The 21284-nt window shown below is 41.5% G+C and overlaps 1 protein-coding gene across 1 annotated transcript in view; it reads right to left on the bottom strand.

The window, feature by feature from the left end:
* cdon (cell adhesion associated, oncogene regulated) overlaps positions 1 to 21284 on the bottom strand; it is a 45310-nt gene that overhangs the window by 6786 nt on the left and 17240 nt on the right. The window contains exons 3-13 of the mRNA XM_037775803.1: positions 18513 to 18791; positions 16907 to 17053; positions 16087 to 16230; positions 15298 to 15588; positions 14947 to 15216; positions 9507 to 9757; positions 8879 to 9053; positions 5032 to 5148; positions 4243 to 4446; positions 3950 to 4131; positions 2120 to 2225 (exon numbers count right to left, since the gene is read on the bottom strand). Coding sequence (XP_037631731.1) covers positions 2120 to 2225; positions 3950 to 4131; positions 4243 to 4446; positions 5032 to 5148; positions 8879 to 9053; positions 9507 to 9757; positions 14947 to 15216; positions 15298 to 15588; positions 16087 to 16230; positions 16907 to 17053; positions 18513 to 18791 — 2166 coding nt within the window. The remainder of the gene's footprint in view (positions 1 to 2119; positions 2226 to 3949; positions 4132 to 4242; positions 4447 to 5031; positions 5149 to 8878; positions 9054 to 9506; positions 9758 to 14946; positions 15217 to 15297; positions 15589 to 16086; positions 16231 to 16906; positions 17054 to 18512; positions 18792 to 21284) is intronic.

Here is a 21284-nt window from a genome sequence, read left to right as displayed (position 1 = left end):
CCTCTACGAGCCGGTGTTGACTCGCATTGCTCCAGATCCTGTGTAAACTCTCCTTCTCTTCATGTCTCACACTTCAGGTCATGTTCTTTCATGCTCTCTCTGTCATTCCCCCCCCCCTCTCTCTTTGCTTCAGTCCCACGAGGGCTCAGACAGTTGCTTTACTCTAGATGAGCTCCATATATGGCAGCTTCATGTTTGTCCTGGCTTGCCTCCAGTATTACCACTCCACACACACACACACACACACACACACACACACACACACACACCACTGCTGCACCATTTCACACAATCACACCACTACTACACACTTTTGAATCACAGATGAGACGACAATCTCCAACATGGAAATGCTACATTTCAAACAAATGAGGCTGAAATGAGCTGCCGTTCTCGCTGTGTATTGTTTAATATGAAGTATAATAAATCAGTGCACGTGGGCTACCTCTGGCCCCGAGGTACTTTTGAACTGTTGCAAGTGGGAACAATAAAAGAAAGCTGCTGCTGGAGCTAAATCCACTGTGTGCTGTTAATCACAGTCAATACAGAAGTTTAATACAACAAATCAACTTTTCTTTAAACAAGAAGCACAAAGATTATCTGAGGGAGAAAGTAACTGCAGCATGCATGTAGGGCACGGTACTGAACCTCAGCACTTATTGAGGACCGATCAAAATGTGACAGTAGTACTGAGAATCAAACTCTGGGTACCAAAAGTTGGCATTGAGTGGTTTAATCCGATATTAATTCTGTCTTCTTCAGGCAAAACTCTTTTGCGGCTTCTTTTGATAAGATTGGGGCCGTCAAAGTTAACATGAATTTGTTTTAACACCACTAATTTCTTTAACACAATAATGCAACTTGGGATTTTTAGGTTGTAGCAAGCTCAGTTTTAAAGCTAAAGTGTAGATACATGTATCATATGAAACTAAAAAACCTAAGGAACCCATTGGTACCAACCATGTCATACTAACTTGTCACAAAGGAGGCTAAATAACGCTCTAAACTTACGCTAAATTTTGGCGAGGAAAAACTGGCATGGCCATTTTCAAAGCGGTCCCTTGACCTCTGACCTCCAGATAAGTGAATGAAAATGGGTTCTATGGGTACCCACGAGTCTCCCCTTTACAGACATTCCCACTTTATGATAATCACATGCAGTTTGGGGGCAAGTCATAGTCAAGTCAGTTGGCAGTTTGCCATGTTATGATTTGAGCATATTGTTTTATGCTAAATGCAGTACCTGTGAGGGTTTCTGGACAATATCTGTCATTGTCTTGTGTTGTTAATTGATTTCCAATGATAATTATATACATACATTTACATAGAGCAGCATATTTGTCCACTCCCACGTTGATAAGAGTATTAAATACTTGACAAATCTCCCTTTAAGGTACATTTTGAACACATAAAAAGAATGTGTGATTAATTTGCAATTAACTATGGACAATCATACGATTAATTGCGATTTAAATAATTTAATCGATGAACAGCCCTAATTGAAATAGATTGAATTGCTGTGGGAACACAGCAATATGTATATGTAAAGTGTGTTTATGTAACCTTGATATTTAAAAAACAGTTTTTGACTGAATTGAGCTCATTTTTAACCTGAATGTACTGACATCTTTTGACCTTCAAATCACCAAAGCAGTGCTCACTGGGTACCCAGCCCTACACACACGTCCCTGATGCTGAGAAGGACGTTGTGGAGAACTAGACGTTCAGATGTTAAAGAGTTGGGCGGTGTGAAAGGACGTCCCTCCTTCAGTTCCCTTCTTGTACCAGGCTCCACTGTTAGCATTCCACCCAGCAACCTGAGCCCCTCTCCTCTGGCCGGCCTCATATTTCAGCTCTGGCAACCATTTATTAAAAACAGATTTCAGAAAGCCCTGCTGCCCAGGGACAGCACTCTCTATAAATCAAACTGCAGAAATGCCCCTCTTCACTACACCCCGCTCTTGACACTTAGTATCCATTACCCTCCAAACTCCCAGTTTATCTGCAGAGTGTGAGCTCAACATCCGGGAGGGGACGGGGCCGCCCACAAACAATCTACACACTCAACGTGCAGCGGAAACGCAGACACACAAACATTAAAATGTACGTTTTCACTCACCTTCGACCACGTCTCTTTTGTAGTCGCTGTCGTTATCGCTGTCCGTGGGCCGGTAGTAGATGTAGAAGCCTTGGATTGGAGTGTTGTTGTTACTCGAGGGGCTATACTGGATGGGGATGGAAAAAAAGATTACGTTAGACTACAGCAATCTGGTGGGCAATTATTATACAAAGAGAGGAAACTTTCCGGCAACTAATGGCAGGGCTTGTTATCAGCAGATGTTCAGGACTGAGAGCAAGATTGTGATTGTGTCTAAAGTTCAGGAAATAATGAGACTGTCTGAGGTTAAGTAAATGTGGGGAACTATCTGCGTCCATCTGCAGCCCGAGCTGTGGTGAGGAAGAGGAGGAACAGCTCTGATGAGAGTGGAATCAAAGCGTAGATGGACAGGGCCTCTTCATCTCTAATCAGCACAGCCGCTCAGTTAAAGGTCTGATTGAGAAGCAGCAGCAGCTCAAACACAGGTGAGCTGGCTGGAAAAAACACTTCACCACTCAAATGATTCTGTCTCTGGCTGGTCTTAATCAGTGGCAAAAAATCATTTACTTAAGTACTGTTCTCAAAGATGTAATATGTACTTTTTTTTAGTATTTACACCGTATGCTAGGGGTGTAAATCACAAGTTTAATGATACAATATTTGCTGATATCACAAAGTCTGCCACAATACCATTTCGATTCAATTCAATTCAGGAGCCTGCGATCAATATGAGACAATATCATTCTGTCCATTTATCACAATCAGTTACATTTATATCAGCTCACAAAAAGCAACTAAATATGATTGGACAAATGTATTACTGGGCTCTTCCAGACATTTAAATGAAAAACTATCTATTCTTTTTAATAAAAATAATAAAAATCGACCTCCTGTTGTTCTCTATAAAGTGCCACATTTTTCATGTTTAAGTGCAACTGTTTGTTTGTTTTTTTTCAGTTAAGAAAAATAAGGGTATACCTAAAGGATGATGTATCAATGTTTTCACTTTGCATCGATATATTGGATCGTTGATCATTAAATCGATGCATGGATCCATATGTATGTTTTGTTACAACCCTGTTGTATGCTACTTCATACTTCTACTCCAGAACTTGACATTTAAAGGGAACGTATCAGGCTCATTTCCAGGTTCATACTTGTATTTTGGGTTTCTTCTAGAACACGTTTACATGATTTAATGTTCAAAAAACACATTCTTTTTCTCATACTGTTTGTCTGAATATACCTGTATATATATATATATCTGTCTGACGTGTCTCTTTAAGACCCCCTCCTGAAAAAGTCCAGTCTGCTCTGATTGGCTTGAGAGAAAAAAATGGAGCACCTTTGCAAAGGTATTTCTCAAACTGAGGGCGATATTGTAATGAGCCTGCATATGACATAGGAAGGGGAGCTAAATCTGATTGGCTTGTTATATTGCATGTTTTCTGATCTAGGCAGCTCACAAAAAACTGACTGGGTCGTCTTATTTCACAGTTTGTGGGTTGGTAGGAACTCCAGATACCCAAATGGATGAGCACAAGCACTGATTGAGGGAGTTTTTCATGATACGACTCCACTAGGACTTGAGTCAGACTCAAAAAATGAGGACATGCTTGTTTTTTTTGCTTTCAAAAACATTCAAGTCTCAAGTTTTGACCTTGTAAAATCCCAGAACAACAAAAGATAATAAGTAGTCAGGCCTTGATGTTTAATTATTATACCTATGCATTGTAAGGACATCAGTAAAGTCCAACAAGGAATAATGACCCAAAACTAGACAATAAAGCCAGAGTTGTTAAACGTTAAGGAAGTAAGAGAGGGGATGTTGTATGTTAGTGATGTACTCACAGTCCAGCGCAGCATGATCTGTGTGTCACTGATGGCGTCTGTGGATGAGATGTGAGGTCCGACCACGGGGCGGTCCGCGATACGTGGGCTGGCTTGTGGCACCTGGTACGGCTTAGAGGGGATGCTGTGAGGACTCTCGCCGTACATGTTCATGGCTACTACACGAAACTTATATGAGGAACCTGAGAAAGAAATACGATGATGATCATTTTAGATCCAGAAACCCTCATGTGGGCATCACGTCATGCGTCATTGGACCGTACAAAAACGTTGTGAACTATGTAAGAGCTCACCGGGCTCCAGATTGCGAACTTCCACGGACAGCTTGAGAGGGGAGATATTATCCGCAGCCACGACCCACTCGGCGCTGCGCCCGCGTCTGTACTCCACGCGGAAGGCCGTGATCGGAGACCCGCCGTTGGCTCTCGGGATCCAGGTGACATACACTGAGCTTTCGGTCGCCATGGAGATGGTGGGGTGGTCGGGGGCCTCAGGTACTGGGAGGGAAACAGGTAAGGAACAACTCTTTGAGTCGTGTAAACTTCTGCGTATCCAAAATATAAAATACACAGAGAGAACTGGCAAGCGTCGTCACTGCATCGCAACTCACGTAAAGGATGGAACAAGTTCACAGAGAAAAAAAAAGAAAAAAGAAGGACGGCATGACGTGGAGGAATGTGTACTTACTGCCTGGGCTCTGAGCCACAAAGTTAGAGAGGGCAGGAGAGAGTAAGAGAGAGAGAAATGAGGGTTAGTGAAAAGACCAATGTGAGTTTCAGCAAAGTAAGCCTGCACACACACACACACACACATACATACACACACACTCGGCTCTGACCCCAACACCGTGTGCAAGCTCACAGCTTTCTGCTTACAGCATCTTTCATCCAAAGAGTCACTACATGGTGTCACTGTTTGTACTCCAAGGTGCAAAGAAACAAAGCTGACCACATCTAAACATGAAACTGTGAGATCTATTCAACACAGTCCGGTCATGAACTCCACAATAAGCATTTACATGTCAGAAACATCCCACAATCACTGTCTGTCTGCACACGGCCGCAGCAACAAAACAGACCTACCTCTGTCGTGTATGACGACACCAAAGTGCGTGTTGGCGGTTTTGTCCTCCGGAGCTTTAGGGGGCATCGAGATGACAGGAGGCTTGGAGGGATTCTTGTTGGAGGTGGTGCTCTTCTCTGAGGGAGGAAGAGGAAAGCGAGTAAGAAAAACAAGGCCCCCGACAGGTCTTCAGGGCTATCAGTTCCACCAAAAGCACACTGAGCAGCTCCGGATGTTGGCTCGGAAATCTGAAGTTTCGTCCTGGTTTTTCCGGAGCCTTTTTTTTTATCAGGGTGGGTTTCAGGTTTCCACTCCTCAACGCTGCAGTGAGTGTGTGATGTGAATGTGTATCCAATTTAACACGTTACAGTGAACAGAAGCATCATGCCAATTGCAATTATTTAATTCTTAAGTAAAGATTAATGAATAATTATTTAGTAGTTTATATATTTCTTTACAGGGTGGGGCTGTGTATTGGCAAGAATCCAGCGATATAATATGTATCATGATACAGTGATTCAATATACTGCGATACTGTAAGCAGGGAGATATAATGGGATTTTTTTTTTTTTAAATCTAATTTTAGGAAAACTGTCATAAAGACACAACAACATATGTATAAAATCTGAGTAACACAAAAAGTCACTACGTGAAATGGCTACTATGGGGACTAACATAATCACACATGAATACAGTTGGGCTCATTGGATCCACACAAGTCTCAGCTTTACAGTGATACCAAATTTATGCAATTCCAAGACAGTTTAGGGACCCCAGTGTGCAGAAATATTCAAATACACCATTTGACACCATACTTTGTTTTTGCCCCATAACTGCATGGGAATAGCGGGGGGGGGGGGGGGGGGGGGGGGTTAGGGGGGGGGTCTCGTGGGTACACAAAGAACCGATTTTCATTCACATATCTTGAGGTCAGAGGTCAAATGACCATGCCAGTTTTTCCTCACCAAAATTTTGTGGTACCGATGGATTCCTTAGATTGTCTAGTTTCATATGATGCCAGTACCTTCACTAGCTTTAAAAGTGAGCCCGTTACAACCTCCGAAAGACGGAACAGCGCCCGGGTCTGTCGGCGGATTTTTAAGAGGTTTGATTAATAATCAATACAGCGTTTTGGAGAATCGATACAGTATCACAAAACATAATATTGTTACTCATGTGTATTGATATTTTCTTACACTCCTAACACAGGGCCACAGCTATCACTGAGGATACCGACGTCATGTCCTCGTTATTGTTTCTGGATATTTGAGGTTTTAATTGATATACATTTGGTGGCTTTTAAAGGCTGATTTCTTTTTTTTATTATTATTTGACTATTTGTAGGTAAAACCATGTATTTAGATCCAGTATTTCTCCACCAGTATTATATTTCTGGCAATGTGGAGAAGGTTCTGAAACAAGCAGCATGTGGAGAGATGCATTTTACAGAAAAAAACAATTGAACCGTTAAATGAATAAATACAATTTAGACCCCAAAAAAAAAACCTTATTGAGGATAAGTCAAATATTTCTCAGGGAGGTCAAGTCAAGTCAGGGAGGCGGCGTTGTTCTAGCGAGTTTGGAGCCACATCTGGACATAAGAGTCTGGTTTTGGACTGGTTGGTATTTTTTTGCTCCAGGACCATTTTGTAAAAGAACCACCCTTTGGATTCCCATGGGTGGTTCTCTTGGGATACAATCATATCTGTGGTTTCTGGCAGTAGATTACATATTTCAGCCCTGCTGTGGTATAGCGTTATTGTTAGTTTGTGGAACATTTGCGGTCGTTTCTTGTTGCTATTTGTCTCAAAAACACAACAAACTTGCTTGAAGTCATTCACTATGATTACGATACTGATCATTACGATTGTACTCAGGATTATAATTGGACAATGTTGTGGAAGAAGTCATTTAAATAAGTAATCCACCCTCAGATACAGTATATGGTTGTACATACAGTAATAAATCTAGTCATGTGAACTAATTTCATTTTGTCAGGTGCTTGAGCCAAAATACTTTGTTTTCTCTAACATAAATTACAAACATAATTTGATTATATGGGTTTTCTCTGAAGGTAGAATCAAAAATATCACCCTAAAAAGCTACAGTATATTTTCTTACACCCCTAACTCAATAACTCAAAGGGGCCTCATGTCAGAACCACTTGTACTAACAGATTTGTCCTTAAGTGGTTTGCACGAGTGATTTAGGAGAACTTGTCGCATTCATCAATTTTCTCATATTTTTGAATTTTCTCTCAGTTCCGAACACAATTGACGAGTGGTCCAGACCTGCTGGAGTGTTGCAGTAAGTCTGCTGTTATCCAAAACAAGTTTTTCACTAATGGATTGTATATTTCATTACTTTGAAGTAATTCTGAGTTTGAAAATCCTATATCAATTTCACTGTTACACACAATATGCAAATTATTACTGTTTGACTCTGCAATTCAAATTATTATATATTATGATATATTATTATATCATCTTTAATTTAAATTGTCCATAGATGCTATTTTATAGCACTACAATACAAATATGAACATCCTCAAACTGCAAAACCATTTAAATGACACACTAATTGAAGGTTAATGTGTCTCTGTATCAAAGTTATCATGCGATAATAACGCATTTACGCAAATTCGTAGAAATTTGTCGTACTATGAAACCTAAGGAATCCATCGGTACCAACCATGTCATACTAGCTTTTCGAGAAGGACGCTAAATAACCCTTGAAATTTATGCAAAATTTTGGCGAGGAAAAACTGTCATGACCATTTTCAAAGGGGTCCCCTTGACCTCTGACCTCAAGATATGTGAATGAAAATGGGTTCTATGGGTATGTTGGTGTTGATACTTGACAAATCTCCCTTTAAGTTACATTTCAACAAATTAAATATGTGCAATATCGTGATTAAATATTTGAATCGATTGACAGCCCCACCTTGAAGCAAGTTTGAATATCTTCTATAAATTAAACTTCATAATTATGTTGACATTATCCTGTTTGACTCTGCAATTCCAATTATAATATCATCATTATTTGAAATTGGCCATTGATGCTATTGTATAGCACTACAATACCAATGTGAACATCTCAAACTGTAAAACAGTTTAAATGATGCCCTAACTGAAGGTTAAATCATTTGTCTCTGTATGTAATAAGGTCAACGGGAAGTGTAACCAGGTGCGTCGTGGCTGACTTACTTCTTTTGGATGCCTTAGCACGTCAGGCCCTTTTGGAAGAGAGCGTGTCTTTACACAGCATGCTGATATATTGGCAGATGAACAGGGCAGGACGCGGAGCCTTATATGGTATCATTGGGGCTTTAATTATGTTAATTTATGCACAGGTTGCATTCATCATGTTTACGCGGGTCATTTACACGTTATCTTAAGTTAGGAGCGTTTGCATGGCCCACTCGTACGAGCCCGCGGTATGAAAAGAAGTAAGAGAAAGTTGAGAATGAAAAATGTTCTTGCATGAGGCCCGATGTGCTTTGCATATTCATTTTTATTCTCACGAGACTGCCATCGCTGGAGCAGAGACGCATGTTTCTGCTTCTTCTCTGATAAATTTCTTTCTGAATGTCTGTTTAATGTCGGTGCAAAATCTGGAGTTCAGAAACAACCGGATGCTCTTTCACTGAGAGGAGACGACACCCAAACCTGACGTTTACTGTTGATGTTTTAGACAGCTGAAAATGTTCCTCTTTCTACTGTAGCTGTGTTGGAAAAGTGGTGACATGGGGTCTCCCAGTGGTCAGCTATTCCCAAGAATACCACAAGAAACACTTAACAGCCTAACACACACAGGAGTTGAAGGTATTAACAGTTGTTTTAAACAGTGTTCTGTGGTTGGACTGACCCTTGCCGGTGCGGAAGGTGAGCATGGCCGGCTGGCCCTCGCCCGCTGAACTTCGAGCGACCATCAGCACCTCGTAGAGACTGGAGGGCTCCAGCTCTGACAGCCGCAGGGTCTTCTCACTGCCAGGGACACGAACTGTGTGCCAGCTCCCTACCACTGTTCCCATTTCATCGACCTGACACACACACGGACGGCCACACGCACACACAAATACAAACACATGACTAAAAATGACAGAGGGAAAAACAAAATCACACAATCCTCCGCAGTACGGTCTCTTTCCGAGCCCGAATAACGACAGGGAACGGCCCCAGTAACAACCCCTGGGAGATTTCTGTCACAATTTCCAACTCCAGCAGAACTGAGTCCTGCTGCCAACAAAGTCTTAACTAGTATCGCTGCAGTTTTATAGTCAGAGTGAGCTTATTACTGAAGCAGACACAGGCTTTTAAACAGGAAATAACCAACCTTTCAGTCAGTTCAGGTCCTGGACCTTTCTTCTTTATTTAATGAACAAATCACATTCGCTTTAACACTTTGTGTTTTTGTGGTAAAAATAAAATCTGATATTTTTTTGACAATGGCAAGAAAGAAGTGAAACATGGCAGCCTGTATTTTCTCCCCTCACCTTACGGTATTTGACAAAATAGGCGTTGATTTGACTCCCTCCGTCGCGCCCGGACCTCCACTCGAGGTCGTACAAATCAGGCTTGTGAGTCTGAGGCGGGCTGATGATGATCGGCGCCTCCGGAGTAGGACGGTCAGCGCTCCTGTCGGCCGGCAGGTCAACCGCGTCGCCGTCGTCTTCAGTCAGGAAGCGCTCGTGGAGCGACGGCGAAGCCTCCAGCAGCACACCAGCAGTGGAGCCCAGCTGTGGATCTGACAGAGACAGAAATCAAAGATGATTCAAATGTATCTGGAGTCAGATTACAGTTCAGTCAGATACATAGTACTTTTAACAAAGCTGGAATAAAAACAAAGGGTGACATAATTCCTTTGATTATTCTTCCTCTGTTGGAAAATGTGCAAAACATTGTTGCAGGTTTCACCAGGTCATCACCAAACTGACAAATACAAATTAGGGCTGTCAAAGTTAACGTGATAATAAAGCGTTAAAGCTGAAGTAGGCGATATTGGAGCAAATATGATTAAAAAAAGTTACTTTTATAAAATGGTCACTATATCCTGTCAGTAGAACATGAAACAGGTAACCTGAAAAAAAAAACATGTGCCTCTTTATCGTCCGGTGCTCCTAACAGCATCTGCAAGATTTCACAGACCGGAGGAAAACAAGCAGTCAGAGCTGATCCGAGATCTGCTGTCCAGCAACCATCTATGAAATGCAATCACATTGCTTGTCTCCACATCAGTCACAATGTGTATATTATTTTCATATTTTCATTTATATATTTTTCAATTTCATTTATGTTTCTTGACTGTTGTAGTTCTTTCTTTTATCTTTTAACTAGGGGTGTAAGAAAATATTGATACACTTGAGTATCGCCATATTATGTTTTCTGTTACTGTAGAGATTCTAAAAAACACTGTTGATTTTTAATTATAGGGACTGTGATAAATGCAAATACACATCCCACTGTTCTGATTGCATAAAAAGTCAACTTTTTTTACTCAGATTTTATGCATATGGTGTTGTGTTCTTTAACTAACATTTTCCTAAAATTAGATTTAAAAATGTGCAATATATTGCCTTTCTTACAGTCATTTTTCAACACTAAAATGCACATTGTCACATTTTTGCACCACAATATATTGTTGCATTCCCAAATGTAACTGATCAATCATATATAAACATTGCAAGATAAAAAACATTCTAATTAACTTACAGTATCTCCTGCACAAGATAACTGTATGTAGTGGTATATTTTTATTAGCCTTTTTAATAGTGAATATTTAGGATTTTTTAGGAGTTTTGGATATAATAAAAGCTGAAGCAATGGCACCAAAGTTCCTCAGCCAGTGACTAACCGAGGCGGCCCTGCATGTCCACAGAGGACAATCAGTGCTGGAAAGTTTTACATTTGGAACGAGCCTTTTAATCTACATAAAATAACAAGAAAAAGCTGGCCCTCTGCAGCACTACATAATCACGCTTTGTTTGTTCTTTTCATTAAATCCTGGTCAGAGCCAGAGCGGTCCACCTGGGCGAATCATGCAAGCTGGGAGCCTTATTACGGCTGACACCGGTCTGGCAGAGCCCGGGTGGAATTTTTCACAGACATTTGGCGGACACTGAGAGCAGGGGCCGCTCGACTCTGAGCCGCTCCACCTAGGTCAAAGAGCTCCATAATTGAATATTAAAACCTAAACAAGTGAGTAAGGAGGTTAGAGCAGCGAGGCTTGCCACAGGGGCACATCGCAGGGCCCTGGGTCCAGTCTCGGGCTGTTTTGTGCGCAGCATCGGTTCACTTTGTAAAACAAACAGGCCTGAAGCTGGTAACAGTAGACCTGATCCTGGTACTGCTGCCAGCTGCCACACATTCCACACGCCAACCATTAAAATACCGGAGAGAATCAGACCCCAGCACTACAGCCAGTCCAACACACTCTGCTGCTCGCTCCCTCCCTCTGCCCTCGCCACAGCTCTGACTCACAGCGTCACCACAGCCGAGGCTCCTCCTCCTCACACACACACAGATACAGGAGGAGGCAGTTAAGGCCACGGCGTTCTCACCGTCCTCGTGGAGAGGAGTGATACATCTTGAGTGAGTGCTGCTAGACCTGGACAGAGAGATGCTGCCAGGTCCTTCCCAGAAAAAGGTCAGTCCATTAGAGATGAACACTTGGGAGAAAATGTGATGGTACATCACGAGGGATTACCAGCAGAGACGAGAGCCTCAGTTTGGACAGAGCTCGGATTATTGGAGGACATGCGAATACATTTTTTTTCTATGCCGATAATAACACGTTAACGCAAATTTGTTTCTTTAACGCATTAACAGTTTCAAAGCTAAATAACGCTCAAAATGTATTTATTTATAAATTTAATTGTGGCGAGGACAAACTGTCATGTCCATTTTCAAAGGGGTCCCTTGACCTCTGACCTCCAGATATGTAAATGGGTTCTATGGGAACCCATGAGTCTCCCCTTTACAGACATGCCCACTTTATGATAATCACATGCAGTTTAGGGCAAGTCATAGTCAAGTCAGCACACTGACACACTGACAGCTGTTGTTGCCTGTTTGGCTGCAGTTTGCCATGTTATGATTTGAACATATTTTTTTATGCTAAATGCAGTACCTGTGAGGGTTTCTGGACAATATTTGTCATTGTTTTGTGTTGTTAATTATTTCCAATAATAAATACATTTGCATAAAGCAGCATTTTTGCCCACTCCCATGTTGATAAGAGTGTTAAATTCTTGACAAATCTCCCTTTAAGATACATTTTGAACAGATAAAAAAAGTGCGATTAATTTGTGATTAATCGTGATTAACTATGGACAATCATGCAATTAATCACTGTTGCTGACTGACTGCATGGATGTCACAATAGCTCTTTCCTGATGTGGTGAGGAGGGGGCAGTTGTCGTTAAGGCTGCAAACAGTGATTATTTTCATGGACAATTTTTCGGTTAAATCACATCTTAACAGTTAATCATTTGGTTTGGAAAATGTCAAAAAAATTAGTTTAAAAAGTCCAAGGTGCTGTCTTCAAATTGCTTATTTTGTCAGACCAGCCGACCAAAACCCCAAAATATTGAATGAACAATGACACATAAAACAAGGAAAAGACAGGAAATCAATGTATGGTGGTGTTTTTGCTCATTAATAACATATTAATGGATTATTCCAATTTTCTGTCAATCAAGTGTTGAAATAACCATTTGTTGTGGCTGTAGCAGGACTGCTGGCTGTGACATGTGGGAGCAGGGAGGATAAGGACACCACATCCCTCCCTGTGGTGCATCCCACTTAACGGATGAGAGCAGGGAGTTGTCATGGTGACGGAAACAACGGTACCAAACAGAAAACCCAAACATATTTCAGATTGCTCTCTGTGATGAATTACTAATAATAACAGACTACCCACATCAATGATACTGTTTACTTAGAAGCTCCTGCGCCTGGTACCTAAAAACAGAGTGTTTACCTCTCTGCTTATCAGCTTCATATTCGGTTCTGTGTATGTGTCTGCAGCAAAAGATATCAAATCTCATTCTTCTTTCCTGTAGTCTGTACAAATGTTTTGCAGTGAACCCGCCTGAGCCGGAGTGGGGCCCTGGCGTAGAGCGAGCGGCTGGGGAGGGAGGAGAGGGGAGGAGAGGGGGAGAGTGGTTGTGGAGGAGGAGGAGGGGGGGGATCGTTGTGATGTGTTAATAAATAAAAGGCAGTTGTGTATGATGTTGACAGCTGGGTGGTCTGGTCCTCGTCATAACCCTCCACGGCTACTCCTTACATTCCAGTGTCCGGGGGCTTATCCCCGACAGTGTGCACAAAGCTCACTCTCACGCTCAAGCTCAGTTCAAGGCTCAGGAGGAGGGCGGCCTTGGCTAAGCCTCTCCTACCAGCCCTCAGAAACGCACACACACACACACACACACACACACACACACACACACACACACACACAAACATTCACACTCAAAGAGCATATACTCCCCGTAGATACTGTATGCGCAGGCCCACGGAGATCCCGCTTGGTGAGATGCCTTAACCCTTTCCAACGCTGGCAACTATTTTTGAAACAATTTACAGCTAAGTGGCATTTCTCTAAAATGCTCCCTTTTGTATCCGTAAACTCTCGGAGCTCTGCGAGGACTCTGGCGTCAGCGTGCAAACTCGTGTTGTTAGGTTAGTCATGATCTTACAGCACAGCGGCAATGAGGCGCTAGAACCAGTTTTTTGTTGCTTCAGGTGGAAATTGAAAGGGGAATGTTGGGAACAGTGGGACTGACTTACTTGAAAATGAATCAACAACAATTTTGATCATCGTTTAACTAATTTATCAAACAAAAAAAAGCCAAATATTCTCTGGTTTCAGCAGCTGAAATGTGAGGAGTTGCACATTTTCTGTGTTTTAAATCATTGTAATTAGAATATCTCACTGACATCCTTCATTTTTTCCGACATTTTATAGACTAACTGATTAATTGTATAATACTAGAAATACCACCTCGCCAACCAGTTACGTAGCAGTTCATATGAATGTCTGTCTAAAATGTCATCACTAGACATTTGTGTAAAATTGTCATAATTGGCATATGAATTCTTGAGTTATGGCGAAAAACGTGCTTTGTGAGGTCACAGTGACTTTGACCTTTGACCACCAAAATCTCATCCGTACGTCCTGGAGTGCATCCAAGTGGATGTTTGTGCCAAATTTGAAGAAATTCCCTCAAGGTGTTCCTGAGATATCGGGTTCACGAGAATGGGATGGACGAGAGGTCACAGTGACTTTGACCTTTGACCACCAAAATCCAATTATTCTCATAACGAGAATGGGCCGCACGTAACGTAGGCATAATAAAAACACTTTGGACAGTTTAATCAACAATGAAAATAACTCCTAACCCACTAAAATGGGCACAGTCTTGGATGATTCATTATTTGTTGCCTGCTCTTGAAGGCACTCAATGGGTTAAAAAGGTCAATTTATTACTAATACTAGAAGTGAACTTGGAGAGCGCAGACCTCCGCCAAGGCAAGTTTCATGTACGTCGCTGCTGAGGAAAGCTGGCAGAAGGAGAGAGCTGGGTGACTCGTCATGAACGCGTTATCAGTTACACTGCGCATGTCTTAAAGCCTGTGGTGTTAATGCACAGATTACAAAAAATTCCCAAAGCCGGATCATGATACTGATCGCCACCATAATCGAATGGATTGTTCATTGTGCCACATCCGAACCCCTCCAAAAAATGTATTCAAATCCATCACGGACTTTTGGAGTAATCCTCCAAACGGACAAACCAACAAACCACAAACCAACGCCGGTGAAAACATAACCTCCTTCCTAGGCCTTCGGCCTTGGCGGAGCTAACAAGCTGAGTCCAGATAGCTCCATATTAAAGCCAAGCAACAAATTAGTTTAAGATGACTGATGCATACCTGATTGTGTCGTGAGGATCCCACACGACTGTGCCGAGCCGATCCCGTTGTCCAGAAGACACTGAAACACGCCCTTGTCCTGTGGCGTCACGTCTGTAATAACCAGCGAGGATCCAGAGATCTGAAAGCGCCGCGATGGGATGACGGGGTCAGCGTTGAACAGCCAGGTGACGTTTGGTGAAGGGTTTCCTGTCGCTACGCAGGTGAAACGAGCGGAGGAGCCGGGAGAGACGAGCTGGTCGGTCAGGCCCTCCGCGATAGACACAGGCTCTGTGGAGGAGAGGAAGATTAACATCACCATGCTGCAAACAATCCCCACACCGACAACACCCTTTTTTGTGTTTTTCTTACCGAGAACATTCACAGTGTAGTTGGCGCTCATCACAGTCCCCTGCTTGGTCTCAGCAGCACAGGTGTAACGCCCTTCATCACTCCTCGCCACCGCTACAAAGGCCAGGTTGTTGTGCTGCCGTGGGTGAGAAGGCCCCGGTGTGACCTCCTGACCGTTCTTAAACCATCTAGCTGCTGGTGCTGAACTACCAGACACAATACACTCCAACGTCAGCGGCTGGGACTGCTGCACCAAAACAGTCCTCGGGGCGGTGGGGTAAACTATCCGCACTGGGGGGGAGGAGTCTGAATCTGAACAAATAACAAAAATGAACCACGTTAGCTGACAATAACAGAACATACAGCTGATACTCCTCTCCATTACTGTCTTGCAATCAGTTCTCATCTACCTATTCATTTATTAGTACTTATTTTATAACAATATTATGCATTTCTTTCTTTATGATCATGATTATTATTTTAATTAATTTAAATTTATTTTCCACTCACTTAATCATTTACCATTATTATTATTATTATTATTATAATAACTTTATTTTATTTTTTTCTTCTTTTATTTTTTATTTCATTTATTAATGTTTTTTTTTCCTCACATACAAATATTGCTTTTGGATTTACATATGATGATCATGTTACAGCATGCTCTTTGTCTCATTAATTGATATTGTATGATGCAATGGTTTAATTAAAATCAATAAAATAAAATCAATAAATAAAGGGTAAAAAAAAGAACATGCAGGCTGAGATGTAAGAACTTCTGAATCGTAAATTAAATGTCTTCAGACTTACGTTTCACTGACAGCTTTGTACCGTGAGGCTGCATGACGGTTTCCCCGGTAACAGGGTTGAATGCACCACATTTATACATGCCCTGGTGCTGGTCTGAAGCAGAGATAATCTGCAGGTTTCCAGACGGGAGAACTAAATAGTCATCTGGAAAGAGAAGGAAACAAACAGTTTCAGTAACAGCACAGAGAAACTTCCACAATATAAGATATTGTATGATACACCATGAGCATGGTAAATGTGATTTTATATAATAGTATATGGTATAAATTAGGGTTAGAAGATTAAACAAATATATTGGATATCGGAAATTGGCAGAGTACATGGCAGGTTGGGTTTTTTTAGGCGATGTTTTTTATTTTGCTAATTTAATGGTCTGCCTCAGCCGCACGCACGCACATCTGCACGAATATATCAGTAATCACTGGTTATACAAAATATTAACATATTGGCCAAATATAGTATAAATGTTGAGAAGCAGTACATTTTCTGGAATATCAACAGAGAAACCATTTATAGATAAAATAACCAAAAAAACAAACACAAATGGAAATTAATGTTGTTGCTAAATTCTGTGAAAAAAAAATCCTGATAAATCAAGCAACGTCATCAAGCTGATGCACAAGTAGTCCTGCTCACTGAGTTTCAACATTGCCTGCAATGGCCTAATATAACCAGAAACATTAACAATATAGCAAATCTTTGAATTTCTAGTGTCTCACAGTTAATATAGTCAAATCGCCAACCTCTAGTGAAAGGTTTTTATATTCAAGGTACAAAGAAAAAAAGCCCTGTCACATTTACTTGCTGGTCTCAAACAAACCTGTTGACACTTCTATCCGCTCCCCTCGTACTCTTAGTCTAGGAAGGGCCGGAGGGACGCTGTATGGTAGAGGACACTCTATGAGAACAGAGCTGCCTTCCTGCACCGATAACGACCGCCGTCGGCCATCTTCATATTCTGATATTTCTGCAGACGAGAGAAAAAGAAGACTCGATCAGCAATCACTTTCTGTGCAGAATATTGGACATATTAAAGAGGACATATTATGCTCATTTCCAGGTTCATACTAACTTATATTGGGTTTCTACTAGAACATGTTTACACGCTTTAATGTTAAAAAAAAACATTATTTTGTCTCTCTGAATATCCCTGTATTCACCCTCTGTCTGAAACACTCCATTTTACTGCCTGTCTCTTTAAGCCACCCTCCCGAAAAAGCCCAGTCTGCTCTGATTGAAAAATATATCTTTGCAAAGGTAGTTCTCAAGCTGTGGGCGATATATAGGGCTTTTTCACAGCAGCCATTTTGACATGTAATTGCAGGGTAAACGACGGTATATTGAAAACATCTTCCCATTCTATTTAGTGTCACAGCCATGTCAACATGTACAATACAATACCAGGGCCCTGGCCCACCTAAATGGAACAGTGCCATAATTAATGTTATTAATTACATTTGTGTTTACACTGCGATGTCACGGGGAATATTCTAATGAGCCAGTCTGTGACACAAAGAATGCATATCACCAAGAAGTGTAAGTCAATTGTTTGTTCCATTGCAACGTCAGCGCCCAGCAGCAGAGCTATGCTTCCACCATTTTGGACTGAAAGAGACTACCGGATGCCAGTAAAACGTACGCCTACAAAGTGAAACTAAATTATTTCTATCCTTTGTCAAATTCTACCAAAATGGCCTGTGTTGAAAGATAATTATTATAAATATAATAAGCGTTTTCAGTCCAAAATGACAACAGCAGCTGTTGTCGAAAACACACCGGAGTTTCGTCTCTTTGCTTCGATCACTCTTTGTGTGACATATGAAGGGGAGCCAAATCTGAATGGCTTGTTAAATCACAAATTTTTTTATCTCGACAGCCCACAGAAATTGTCTTATTTCACAGTTTGTGGGTTGGTAGGCACTCCAGATACCCAAATGTATGGGCACAAGCACTGAAAAAGTGAGTTTTTCATGATGCGTCCCCTTTAATATGAGCCGAATATCAGCACAGTCAAGAAGGAAGGCGAACAGCGCTACTTGAGTTGAGCTGTTTGTGTTGGATCACTGGGTTTGTTTATTGTTTCAGTGAGTGATTCTATTCATGTCTGATACAGTTCCAGATCAGGGCCGACCCCTTAGTGTAGTGTCCAACAGCAAGCAGCATCCCAGCAGGAACATAACACACTACACAGGAAAGCCCAAGGCTCATTAAGGAAACCGGTCAAGAGGCATTTGGAAGGGTGCCCGAGCAAAAACTCCTACTGCTTCCTTCCCCTCCACCACTCAGCAGCAGGCAGCCGAGGACAAGCATTCTTTCTAGGCGTTCAACACTCACAAAATGGCCTTCCTTTTCTCAAGGCAACTTCCTCTTTTTTGCTTTGAAGTGAGTAGAAGTATGCACAGAAGGGCAATTCTCTGCATCCGTACCTGCTATGGCGACACGCGCGTGGCGGCTGGCGATGGCCGGCCCATGATCTAAGCGTGCCACACACTGATAGACGCCAACATGGCCGGGCTTAAGGGAGGAGATGGTGAGGGAGCCGCTGTTGAGCTCCACGTCGGGGAGCGTGTCCTGGTCCAGGGGGCGGCCTCTGAAGCGCCAGGAAACCACCGCTGATGGAGGACTTACTAAGCAGAGCAGACGAGCAACGGAGCCCTGACTCTGGACCAAGGAGGCCGGCTCAGAGTGGAAAGAGGGATGTTGAGCTGGGGAGGAGACAGAATGTTGAATCAGTCATTTTGTTATAGATGATAGGTTAGCAGATATATTTTTGCCTCCACCCAGAACAATACAATGGAGGTGCTCAAAGAAAACCAAGTTCTGCAGATAGGTAATACAAAAAAGTAACGCATTTTGGGTGAACTGACCCTTTTTGCTGTGTTGTTTTGCCAAACAAATTAAAAAAAGATCTACTGTACTATGAGTAAAAACCATGTGGCTAGAACTGACGTCTTCATCCTTTGTCCTGAGTAAGTTTGACTTTCAGGAGGCCCCGGCCCTTGTTTTGCCCGTTGTGATGTTTTTCATGCCATCTGCTTCTTTAGCATTCTAGTGTACGACAGGATAGACCTCCCTACCACCAGCGGCCACATGTAGAAACCATGTGTACGCCGTTTTCCACACATAAACTGGTATTTATAAAGGAAGAATGGGCCTTGTGCCGGAAGAACAAATTTCCTCTCATGTTTGTTTGTAATCTACAATTTGTTCTTATTTTGTTAGTACCCGTTGATTTACGGGATTCACCAATGTTTTCTTTTTTGTGCTCTACTCTTAGTTAAAGCTTCAGTAGGCAACAAGGTTTTTGGCATCATTGGGCAAAAATTCCACAACAACCTTTCAGCATATTGTAATTCAAGTGTTCTGAGAGACTTCTGCTCCTCCTCATGGCTCTGTTTTCAGGCTTTAAAAAATCCCTTGACGGACGACTACTTCCTTAGCAGATCTCAACATGGCTGCCGGGACACAAACTTTCTCATTTTACAGCTAAACAGTACACTACAAGATGCTTCTGAAAACATTTGAGGAGAGAACTAGACATTACAGTAACAGAATATTGATTCATATTTGATAAGCACCGCCTAGTTTGACCGTTTGATCGGAGTTTGTGAGTGATTGACAGCTGCTCAGAGAAGGCAGCTGGACGGCAGACTCCAGCTCGGCTCTGATTGGTTGTTTTCCTCCGCTCTGTGAAATCTTGCAGATGCCGTTAGGAGCACCAGAGGACACAGAGGCACATGTTTTCAAATTACCTGTCTCATGCACTACTGTCAGGATATAGTGACATTTTATAGAAATGAAATCATATTTGCTCCATTTCTACCCACTGTAGCTTTAAGAGAACATTTTACGGGAAGTCAAGAGCAAAAAAAAACATCTTGTTTTCATAATCCACAAATTGTTTGTCCAATGCAAGAAAACATATACGTTTTAAATACATAAAAAATGCACAAATATCATATAATGAAATTTAGATTATTATATATTTTAGCGTAATTATAAAGATTGGATTATTAAATTTGTGGGCTAAAGAAATTCTGTTGTCCATTGATCAATTAAGACTATAAAACCCCTTGGATGAGATTGTGTGTGTTCAGCTTCTGAATGGCTTACTCCTCTTCGATGCATTTTGATTTTCCTTCAACACCAGCAACACCAGAGTTTTTCTTACAGCCCTGTTTTAGTGACATCTCTCCAATTCTTGGGCATGTGCCAGAGTATTTGCACACATCACAACACCTGCCCTTATATAGTGTTTAACGGGCGTTCCCTATGCTAATAATAAATAATCGGCCACAGGCCTCCAATTTATGATCAAGTGGGATTCAGCATTCAGCACACCTGGGTAAGAGCAGATTTGGATGGTTAAGAATGTTTGGTGCTTCTGGAGTTGACTTCTCTTATTTGTTTTTCTATTAACAGAAAATTAAGATAAAATATGAGATAAATTTAAGAGAATGTTGCTGCATGAAGCCCATTGTGTAGTGAGAATGTGTGTACCTCACGCAGACTTCAGACCAGGCATAAACACATGGTTTTAGCGGAGATAGCTGCGGGTGATGTGATGAGGAGGAGACTGAGTAGAAGTTGAGAGATGGGTAACATTGTTTTTAGTGTTGTTTGCCAATTTAACTGATTGTTAGAATTTTTGCAGTCTACGCAACATTCTGTAAAATGTCAATCAAAAGGCGCATTTATAAACTCCATTTTTAACCATTTATGAGTGATTAATGTCATCATCTCTGTTAATGATCGTTTCAATTGATCCTGAATTGAGAAGCACTTTGTAAAGTCGGTTACAACATATGAGCAGCGAATGAATCATCGTTTGATAATAATGTTGAGTGAGAATTCACTGCAATGATGGTTTGCAGAAACATGATGAATTATTGGTATGCACGCTACAAATAGCCACAGCCGTGCATAATGACAGTGGGCACAATTATCGATGCAAATGGATGTTTAAAAGTGTTTCTACATCCATGTATGGCTAACTGTGTGGAAATGAGGCTCGTACACATGCGTCCAGTTCCGCAATAACTGAGATTTATAAAACAGAATCAGGTGTATGTACAGCTTCATAAATCAGACAAAAATAATCCTATTTCTCTGTCTCTGTGCGTACAAAGAGGTTTTAGTTGTGAATCTAGTCTACACACAGTTTTATGCAACAAAATGTTTAGAACCAAAAAGAGGAT

This window comes from Sebastes umbrosus, chromosome 7 (assembly GCF_015220745.1).
Source record: "Sebastes umbrosus isolate fSebUmb1 chromosome 7, fSebUmb1.pri, whole genome shotgun sequence".
In the NCBI taxonomy this organism is placed as follows: Eukaryota; Metazoa; Chordata; class Actinopteri; order Perciformes; family Sebastidae; genus Sebastes; species Sebastes umbrosus.
The sequence above is the reverse complement of the archived record's forward strand: the minus strand, read 5'-3'. Positions and strand labels throughout refer to the sequence as shown.